This window comes from Sorex fumeus, unplaced genomic scaffold (genome assembly GCF_029834395.1).
Source record: "Sorex fumeus unplaced genomic scaffold, SorFum_2.1 ptg000072l, whole genome shotgun sequence".
Lineage (NCBI taxonomy): Eukaryota > Metazoa > Chordata > Mammalia > Eulipotyphla > Soricidae > Sorex > Sorex fumeus.
The window spans coordinates 12871518-12882397 of NW_026606129.1; the positions used below are offsets into that span (position 1 = coordinate 12871518).

The 10880-nt window shown below is 59.6% G+C and overlaps 1 protein-coding gene across 1 annotated transcript; it reads left to right on the forward strand.

The window, feature by feature from the left end:
- The first annotated feature begins 735 nt into the window (after window positions 1–735).
- Window positions 736–1438, forward strand: DNAJB8 (DnaJ heat shock protein family (Hsp40) member B8). The gene is given in 2 exon segments (XM_056129122.1): window positions 736–972; window positions 974–1438. Coding segments are annotated over 2 exon segments (702 nt in total).
- The last annotated feature ends 9442 nt before the right edge of the window (window positions 1439–10880 follow it).

Sequence of the window (10880 nt, forward strand, 5' to 3'; positions counted from 1 at the left end):
GGCTGTGCCTGTCCAGACCACCTCCTCCGAGCCTCTTGCACCCTGCAGGCCCCTGCAGGACAGGGCCCGGCCCCATCCTGGGAGGGGCTGATGGGCCCCAAGAAACACGCACCCTGCCCTGCTTGGGGCCAGTCCACCTTGGGGCCCTTCGCTCATTCACTGGTCCTGGAGCTCCTAGAATCACCCTACAAACTCCCCCTGAAGCGCCCTCCGCCCCCTCCCCCCCTTGTCTCTGTCCCTTGTCTCCCAGGGACCACCCCCCTCCTCCCCCCCCGCCTGTCTCCCACCAGCTCTGGGCCCACCCCTGACAGTGACCGCCTTGGGGGCAGGAGGCCAAGGTGCCCAGCTCAACTTACCTGCTCAGCCCAGAAGTTGGGGTGTGTGTGGGTTGGGGGGTGAATGTGCCCCGCCCGGGGGCTGATGTCACAAAGGCTCCAGGGTGCAGCTGGGCAGGGGGCCCTGCCCTGGCCTGGCCCCTGAGCCTGCAGTGTCCCACCCCTCCCCCCGCCCCTCAGTGGTGGCGCCCCTGTCCCCCGGCGAGGGGTGCTATGAGCGGGTGAGCCCCGAGAAGAACAGCACCCGCCTGGAGCTTCCAGCCAGGCCCCTGCTGCAGAGGGAACCGGCCGCCTCCCGCTGTATCCAGCCCCGGCACCCCGAGGGCCTCGCGCCCCGCCAGCCCGGCCAGCCCGCTGGCCCCAGCCCCCGCCCCAGCCCCCGCCACCGGCGGCCCTCAGAATGGGGAGCTACTACGAAGTGCTGGGCGTGCAGGCCGGCGCCTCCCAGGAGGACATCAAGAAGGCCTACCGCAAGCTGGCCTTGCGCTGGCACCCCGACAAGAACCCCGACAACAAGGAGGAGGCAGAGAAGAAGTTCAAGCAGGTGTCGGAGGCCTACGAGGTCCTGTCTGATGCCAAGAAGCGCTCCCTCTACGACCGGGCGGGCTGCGGGGGCTGGCGGGCGGGCGGCGGGGGCCAGCACCCCCTACAACAGCCCCTTTGACACGGGCTACACCTTCCGCAACCCCGAGGACATCTTCCGCGAGTTCTTTGGGGGCCTGGACCCCTTCTCCTTCGACTTCTGGGACAACCCATTCAGCAGTGACCGTCCCGGCCGGGGCCACGGCCTGAGGAACGCCTTCTCGGCCGGCTTCGGCGAATTCCCCGCCTTCCTGGAGGCCTTCTCCTCCTTCGACAACTTGGGCCGCGGGGGCACTGCCAGCCGCGCCACCTACTCCTCCACCTCCTTCGGCGGCTCGGGCTCCGGCGGCTCCGGGTTCAAGTCGGTGATGTCGTCCACCGAGGTGGTCAACGGGCACAAGGTCACCACCAAGCGCATCGTGGAGAACGGGCAGGAGCGGGTGGAGGTGGAGGAGGACGGGCAGCTCAAATCCGTCACCATCAACGGCAAGGAGCAGCTGAAACGCGTGGACAACAAGTAAGGGCCGCCCGCCCGGAAGTGCCCTCGGCGGCCGCCCGCCACAGGCAGCGGGGGCTGATGCTTAATAAACGGGCCCAGTGAATTTTGAGCGTCATTCCCGGCCCCCGGCCCCCTCCCCCGCGCCTGTTGGTGCCCCCCAGGTGGCCACGAGACGGACTCCAGCCTGCCCTGTGCCCCCCACGCCCACCACCCAGGCCTTAACGTTGGCACCAGCTGGCGGTCCTCTCGAGCCTCCCGTCCCGAACGCTTGTGTCCAGCCAGTCTTCTTGCTTGTTCGGATTTTGATTTAGGGCCACACCTGGCGATGCTCAGGGCTTGCTCCTGGCTCTGCACTCGGAAATGACTCCTGGCGGTGCTCGGGGTGTGAGTGTGTGTGTGTTGGGGAGCCACATGAGAGGCTGGGGACCGAACCAGTGTGGAAACCCCGCCAGACCAACGCCCTCCCCGTTGTTGTGCTATGGGTGGGCTCCGGTGCTCAGGTGCTCAGCCTGGGAACTAGTTTCCTCGGTTTCCTCCCTCAGCTCTAAGTTAGGGACCTCAGCCGCTGCCTTCTCTCTCACCTGGACCTTGACCCCTTCCCCTGGTCAGCTCTCACCTCCAGAGAACTCCCTCTGAGCTCCAGTCCCCGTCCCTGGAGTCTCCCCTCTACCTGCCTGGAGTTAGGGGTCCAGCAGCACGCAGGGACCTGCCCCCCCACCTGCTCATCTTCTGCTGCCAGGAGACCTTCCCCGATGCCCCCCTCTCAAATCAGCCTCCAGGGGCTGGAGCCATAGCACAGCGGGTAGGACGCTTGCTTTGCACACGGTCAACCCAGGTTCGATTCCCAGCATCCCCACATGGTCCCCTGAGCACCGCCAGGAGGAATTCCTGAGTGCATGAGCCAGGAGTAACCCCTGAGCATCGCTGGGTGTGACCCAAAAAGCAAAAAAAAAAAAAAATCAAATCAGCCTTCACGCCCCCCGCTTGCCCCCGGACGCCTCCCCTCCCCTCCCGGGGCTGCAAGCTGCTTGCAGGTGGAGGGGCCCAGAACCAGGCTGCTGCTCACACCCCCCCAGGCAGGCTGTGGGGTGCGCTGCTGACTGCTCAGCCCCAGGGTGGAATCTCTAAAGCAGGGCGAGCACTGTTCGCAGGAGGCGCCTGGACCGTTCGGTGGCTGTTGGATAAGGGGGCCCATGGGAAGGAGGCTCTGGTACCTATGAGAGCTGCAAGTCCTGGGTCACGTGTGAGGAGCCTGGCACTGTCCCAAGGGTGGGGACCCTGGTGTTCACTCCGCGGGCTGTTACCCTCCCTCAGCCCCTGGGGGGGGGGGACTCTAGCCCCAAGAAAGGGGGTTCAGGGCCAGAGAGACAGCATAGTGGTTAGGGCACTTGCTTTGCCTGTGGCTGACTTGGGTTCGAGCCTGGCATCCCACACAATCCCCTGAATCCTGCCTGGAGTGATCTTTAAGCACAGAGGCTGAAGTGAGCCCCCAGCTCAGCCAGGTGTGCCCCCCGCCCCAAACAAACAAACAAACAAACAATAATCATAAATAAATTATAGCCAAAGTGGTCTCAGATATACTTTATTGCTTTGTTTGGGGGCCAGTGCTCAGGGCTGACTCCAGGGGTCACTCCCGGCCGGCTCGGAGGACGGGACAGAAGCTGGGTCTGCCGCATGCAAGGCCAGCATCCTTCCCGTTGTGCTGTCACTCCGGCCCCTGTCTTGTAGTTTTGATAGAGAAAGGTTTATCTTGTTTCCCTCCACAGTGAACCTGAATTTTCACTAGAGCAGGGGTCACATATTGCTCTGGGGTATCCCGCTGGCCCACAGTGTGGATCCAGTAGGTGCTTAAAAAAATGTCTGGAGGGGCCGGACAGAGACCTCAGTGGGCTGAGCACAGGCTTGGCATGCGGGGAGGCCTAAGTTCGATTCCTGAGTGTTGCACGGTGCCTTGAAGATCCTTAGTTGCAGGCCCCCAGCCAGGAGCCTGGAATGGGCCCCCAAGCACCTCCAGGTGTGGCCCCAAACCAAAACGAACAAAAAGAATTTGGAGCCGGAAGGGCTGTGTAGGAGCCTGGGTCAGGTCGCTCCGGCTGGGCCCCAGGGCCCTGTCCTCCGTGGTGTGTCCTCAGCGCTGACAAGGCCCAGGGACAGGCATCCCGGAAGGCGCTCGGCCCAGGGTGGTTGCCGCCATCAGAAATGAGAAAATGGGAGTTGAGGGGTTGGAGCGATAGGACAGCGGGGAGAGGGTGTGTCTTGCATGTGGCCGACCTGGGTTTAGTCCACACCCCACCAGAAGGGATTCTTTTTTTTTCTTTTTAAAATTTTATTTTATTTTTATAAAGTAGCTCACAATATTTTATTACATTTAATATTTGAACACCAATCCCACCACCATTACACATTCCCACCACCAATATTTTGAGTTTTTCTTTTTTTTTTCTCTTCATAATTAACATTTTTTTTTAAATTTTATTAGTGAAGCACCATGAGGTACAGTTGTAGATTTACAAATCTTTGTGCTTGGGTTTCGGTCATACAATGATCAAATACCCATCCCTCCACCAGTGCCCATTTTCCACCACCATGGATAATATCTCCCCCCACCCCCCCTCCCACCCTGCCTCTGTGGTAGGGCATTCCCCTTTGTTCTTTCTCTCCTTTTGGGTGTTGTGGTCTGCAAAAGAGGTTTTGAGTGGCAAACATGTTCAGTCCATAGTCTACTTTCAACATGCATTTCCCCTCCTGGGAGGATCCTCCAAACACCCTTTATTTGGTGCTCCCTCCAGAAGGGATTCTCGATCTTACTTTTGTACATGGTATTAGGCAGAGATCTGAGCCCATTTTTTTTTTTTTGCATGTCGCCGTCCAGTTTTGCCAGCACAATTTGTTAAAGAGGCTTTCCTTGCTCCACTTCACATTTCTTGCTCCCTTATCAAAGACTAGATGATCATATGTTTGGGGGGAGATGTCAGTACATTCAACCCTGTTCCACTGATCTGCAGCTCTGCCTTTGTTCCACTACCATGCCGTTTTAATTATTACTGCTTTGTAGTAGAGTTTGTAGTTAGGGAGGTTGATTCCTCCTATTTTCTTTTTCCCAAGAATTGCTTTAGCCATTCGTGGGGGCTTATTGTTCCATATGAATTTCAGGAGTGTTTGCTCCATTTCTTTGAAGAATGTCATGAGTATCGTTATAGGAATCTCATTGAATTTGTACAATGCTTTGGGAAGTATTGCCATTTTGACAGTGTTAATTCTCCCGATCCATGAGCAGGGGATATCTTTCTATTTTCTTGTGTCCTCTTTTATTTCCTGAAGTAGTGTTTTGTAGTTTTCTTTGTACAGGTCCTTTACTTCCTGAGATTCCTGAGCAAAGAGCCAGGAGTTACCCCTGAGCATTGTCAGGGAGGGCCCAAAAGTCAAAAAAAAAAAAAAAGAGGGAAGAGAAAGAAAATGGAAAAACAAATGCATGGGCTGGACACCAGCTTCGCTTGCGGGAGGCTCTGAGTCTATTCCTGGCTCGACTCTCCCCTCCTCTCTCCCTCCCATTGATCGTCGATTTGCTCGAGCGGGCCCAGTAACGTCTCCATTGGAGACTTTGTTGTTACTGTGTCTGGCATATCGAATACTCTCGGTAGCTTGCCGGGCTCTCCGAGAGGGGCGGAGGAATCGAACTCGGGTCGGCCATGTTGGCCGCACGCAAGGCAGACGCCCTACCCGCTGTGCTATCGCTCCAGCCCAAGTAAAGGCCCTCCCGTTGATCATCGATTTGCTTGAGCGGGCCCAGTAACGTCTCCATTGGAGACTTTGTTGTTACTGTGTCTGGCATATCGAATACTCTCGGTAGCTTGCCGGGCTCTCCGAGAGGGGCGGAGGAATCGAACTCGGGTCGGCCATGTTGGCTGCGTGCAAGGCAGACGCCCTACCCGCTGTGCTATCGCTCCAGCCCTGGAACCTGGAATCGACCTGGCTCGACATCTCCCTGAAATACTGCTGACTGTGGCCCCAAAGACCCCCCAAATAAAAAACGGAAATGCCCAGCTCCTGTCTTTGGAGCGAGTGGGATGCTTCTGCCTTAATGGCAAGGCGTGGAGCCGGGGTCTCGGGGCACCGCCAGCTCTGTGTGACGGGAAATACCTGGAGGTGGCCGGTGTGTCCTTCGGAGAGGGATACCCGATCCCACGTTGCGCTCTGGGCTAGCCCCTGGTCTGGGGCAGGGCCAAGGGCAGGGGCTCGGACCAAAGCAGCTGGGAGAGAGGGGGTCAGAGCTTCCATGGTGGAAGGAGGATCTGGGCAAAGCTCCCCTCGTGGCTCCCGGCTCCTGACCCAGAGTGGCTGCTGGTGGCCCCAGGCCGCGAAAACCGTTGGGTGAGGCCCAGGGGAGGGGTCACAGGGGCTGCCCTGGCCCCTCCCAGCCAGCATGCCAGGCCTCGGACGCTCACGTCCCCACCGAGGGAGGGTCAGTCCTTCGTGGGGCAGAGTTATGTTCTTACCAGCTGGGGGCCCGGCGAGGACCACTCTGCCAGAGAAAACCTCCTGTTTTCTTCGGACACATTCACCAGCTTGCAGAGGGTCAAGCATCTTTAATTCAATGTAATTCAAGAACTGGGTGTTTTTTTTTTTTTTTCATTTGTCTTTTGGGGCTGGAGCGATAGCACAGCAGGTAGGGCGTTTGCCTTGCACTCGGCCGATCCGAATTTGATTTCTCCGCCCCTCTCAGAGAGCCTGGCAAGCTACCGAGAGTATCTAGCCCTCACAGCAAAGCCTGGCAAGCTACCCGTGACATATTCGATATGCCAGAAACAGTAACAACAAGTCTCACAATTTGTTGTGAGACGTTACTGGTTGCCTGCTCGAGCAAATCGACAAACAATGGGAGGACAGTCCAGTGCAGTCTTTTTTGGGGGGCCATACTTGGCTGTGCTCAGGGGTTATTCCTGGCTCTGTGCCCAGGGATCATTCCTGGTGAACTCTGGGGGCCAGTTGGGGATGCCGGGGATCGAACCCTGGTCAGCCTTGTGCAAGATAAACACCCCTCCCCGCTGTTCTTCTTTTTTTCTTTTTGGGTCACACCTGACGATGCACAGGGGTTACTCCTGGTTCTGCACTCAGGAATCACCCCTGGCGGTGCTCAGGGGACCATATGGGATGCTGGGAATCAAACCCGGGTCGGCTGCATGCAAGGCAAACGCCCTGCCCGCTGTGCTATTGCTCCAGCCTCTCCCCGCTGTTCTATCAGTCAGGCCCTGAGGTTTGAGAAATCCAAACCCAGCACCTTTGAGAAGCAGGCAGAGGCCAGGCTCGGAGAGCCCCGCCCTCACCCACGGACTCGGGACCTCTGTGAGAAGGAAGAGACCAGGTTGACATCTCACCTTGGATGGTCCCCGTGGGACTTTTGTCCGGTGACATCTCTCTGGACAAAACTGCGGGGACAGGGGGACCACAGACCAGGTGTCTCTCTGAGAAGAGCACTGGGTGTGGAGGGGACAGTAAGCGGCCCGGAGTTAGGATGAAGCCCGCTGTGGAGGCCACACGGCGGGTCCCCCCTTCACTCAGTGTCCCCAGGTCTCCCCCACCTCTCCTGGGCTCCCCCACACAGGAGACTCAGGCATGAGGAGAACGGGCATCACATAGGCGGCAAGCGGCTGGTTGTACCCGGGGTATCGGCTCCGAAGATGGTGCTTTAAATCCGTAATGCCTGGCCTTGAGCAATGCTCCAGCAAACAGCCTCCCAGCCTTGGTCTCGGCACCACGCACGGACCCTTGAGCACAGCCAGGCGCGACCCCTGAGAGCAGGAAGGAGTAAGCTCTGAGCACTGTCAGGTGAGGCCCCTAGTTGATCATTAGTGATGATAAGAATAACAATGATCGCTGAAAGATGTGTATGTGTGTGTATGTGTGCGTATGTGTGTATATGCATGTGTTTATGTGTGCGTGCATGTGTGTTTATGTGTGGGTGTGTGTATGTGTGCATGTGTGTGTATGGGTGGGTGTGTATGTGTGTAAGTGTATACGTGTGTATACACGTACATGTGTGTACATGTGTGTTAGTATTTGTGTGTATGTGAGTGTGTATGTGTGTATGTGTTTATGTGTATACGTATGTGTAAGTGTGCATGTGTGTATGTGTTTATGTGTATACGTATGTGTAAGTGTGCATGTGTGTATGTGTATATGTGTGTATATGTGTGTGTGTAAATATGTGTATGTGTGCATGTGTGTATGTATGTATATGTGTGTTTGTATGTATGTGTATATGTGTGTATGTGTGAATGTGTGTGCATCTGTGTGTGTGCGTGTATGTAAAATATTCTCGGGCTGGGGTCGAGCCAGGAAAGGTGATGAGGTCTCAGGGTTCTCTGGTCCCCGACGGGCAGGGGTGCGGGGGGTGTGCACAGGGAGGGGTTCTCTGGGCACTGGTCAGATTCCACTCACCACGTCTCAGCTCCTTGCCTGGTGCCTGGCAGGTAGCGGGGGTCCGTAAGGTGTGGTGAAGTGAAAGGAGGTCGGGGCACACTGTTCCGGGGAACAGCGAGAGCCCAGGGTGCCGCTCTGAGGACAGCGTCCGGAGACAAGCCCTGAACCTAGAGGGAGACTCCACTCCTGTTTCCACAGGCAGGAGGCTGCCAGGGTGCTGTTCCCTCAGGGAGACCATTCGAGGGGCCTTCCCGGAAGCCAAAGGGCGTCACCCCCAGACCCAAGGAGCTGCCAAGCCCCCAGCACTTCCCAGGTCCTGAGCAGGAAGCGCAGACCACTCAGCTGCCCTACCACATGCACCTCAAGGCCCGGCCTGGCTGTGGCTCCCTGGGGTCCTGCCTCCTGGGTCCCTGGGCTGGCCAGCAGCTGGAGGCCCCTAACCAGGTTACCCCAGGGCAGGAGAGCCCGCAGCACACAGAAGGCCGCATCCCAGCGCCCAGCCCTGCACGGGGACTAACTTCATCAAAGCCCCCACGACCGCATTAACCACCTGACCTCTGACCCCGCCGACCTGCTAATTTCACCAATTACGGCCGGGGTGTGGCTGCCTTAAGTGGGCCTGTTTAGCTCGACAGCTGCAGGCCAAACCCAATTAGGGCCCGTGGCCCAGGCGGGCGGGCGCTCCCAGGGCCTGGGTGGAATCGGGGTGCTGGCAGGGCTCGGGTGGTCTGCACCCACCCAGGACCCCCGAGGCTTTCCCCAGACTCACACCTGAAGCTGGATGACTGCCCCCCTCCCCACACAGCCAACATGCAGCCCCCCACCGGGACCCCCAAACTCCAAACAGACTCTCACAGGCCCTCCGCTGCCTTGCTGAATCTGCTCGCAACTCTCAGGTCCATTTGATAGGTGGAGAAACTGAGGCCCAGGCGGGATGAGGAGCACTAGAGACCCACCATAGAGTGGGGCTCCCTAAGGTGGCGCGCCGCACCCACAGGCACCACCCTGGGCCCTTTTAGGGTCCCATCTCTGGCGCTCTACCCTCCTGCGCTGTCCTTCCCGGTCTCTTGGGCTGTCTCTAGGGGTCCTTCCCTTGCCGCCATCTAGGGGAGACCCCAGCAGAGAAGCTGTGGGGACCCCCAGCTCCGGTGCTGGGATTGCAACAAGAAGCCGGGAGGTGGCCTCACACTCTGTGAGTCCAGCATGGCCACATGGGGCAGCCGGGGCGGGGCCGGCCACCTCCCAGCTCCCTGCCCGTCCCCATGCGGCCTGTTCTTATCCCAGCAAACAGAAGGATTTTATGCAAATCGGAGAGTTTGTGGGGCCAGGGAAGAATGCCACAAAAGCCCTCAGCCCAGCTTCCTCCTCTAGCCGATCCTGCTCCAGGACCTTTGCTCACGCCCCTCCATGGTCCCAGGACCTGCTGGAACTCTCCTGTTGTGTCTAGCCTGCCTTCAGGTCTTGGCTCCTCTCCCTACATCCCTTTACTGTGTCTCAGGGAGGGAAGCCACAGCCTCCCGAATCCTGCCTCCAGACATTTGCACATGCCCCCCCACTCCTTGAACACACCCCCCCCCCCCTCAGTGCCTTGTCCCCGCTTACTCTTACCACCATGTCTGCCAGGAGGAGGTTTCTGACCCCACCAGTCACTCTGCGGCCCCCATCTCCTGCCTGGACCCCTGTGAGGAGGAGGGTGAGACTCAGTGGGATCCAAGAAGCTTCACGGACTCTGGGGTAGCCAGGGTCGGCTCTCAGAGTGGGTGCGGGGCGTCTCTCTGCTCTGAGGAGCCCGAGGCTGGCTCTGGTCTCTGGTGGGTTGCAGCGGGGGGTGTCAAGGGCAGCCACTCAGCCCTGCGGAGCCCCCACAGAGCAGTTTACCTGCAGGCTTTGCCCAGGGGCCTCACGGCGTGGCTGGTTGCCCCCATTTCACAGATGGGGAAACTGAGGCCCAGAAGGCTTGAGACTGCGTCAAGGTGACAGGACCCTGGGAGGACGAGTGGTGGGGCCCTGGTCACCCTCTCCTCCTGGGGTGGGGCCCGGGCCTCCTCGCCAGCCTGCCCGCCTGCCGGCCAGCCCCAGTCGATGTTATCGCGGCTGATTTAATTTCAAAGACGGATTGAGCAGCGGCGGGAGGGAGCGGGCTAATCGCAGCCGCCATCTGCCCCGTTGTCATGGGGATGGGCTCCCAGCAATTGTGCCGGGCTGGACCCAGATAAGGGCACCGAGTGGGCGGAGGGGGCCTGCCGTGGGCCAGGCCGGGAGATGGGGCTGCAGAAGGCAGGAGGGACCCCGACGCCCCAGCAGGCAGGGACACGGGGCTGAGGGGTTGGTGACAGCCAGGGGGCTGTGAGGGGAGGGGCCTTTGGGGGGCTGCGGCTGCTGGAGACGAAGTGGCCAGGAGACCCCACACCCCACCGCCCCACCCAGCTCCCTGGCCGCCCTCGGGGCGCAGGCCGTGGGCGTGGGGCTACACTGGCCTCCCCAGTGTCCCCTCATCCCAGGCCTCTGCCTGGCCACCGGGCTCCCTGCTGATGCCAAGGCCTGTGCCCCACAGCTGGCCGTGCTGGGGTTTGCCGCCAAGTGCTCAGACACCCACCCAGAAGCCAGTCAAGTTGACCAGGGCCGCGTCCGCTTCCGGCTGTCCCCCACAGTCCCCGGGGCCCTCCGGGAAGGCCATTGGCAGGAGCTTGGCCAGGGTTTGTGTCCCCTGGTGTGCCCGGCTGGACAGTACGGGACAAGACTGACGCCCCAAGTGGCCCCTTCTCGGTGGGTCTCGGTGCCCTGGTCCTGCCCGCACAGCCCAGACCCTAGAACATTCCACCTCAGGCCCTACACTTTGGCGGGTGCGTCCCTTCCCCAGAAACTCTTGCTTGCCCCGTGGGGGGGAGCGGGCACCCACTCCCAGTGGGTGGCCCCCGTTCCTCCAGCCGCTTCCTGGAAGGGTTGCTGGCCACTGTCTGGTCTTGCCTGGTTGGTCGCCTGTGGCCAGAGGCTCAGGAACGCGTCCCCCAGGGCAGGTGCGGGCTGGGACTGGCGTCTGTCGG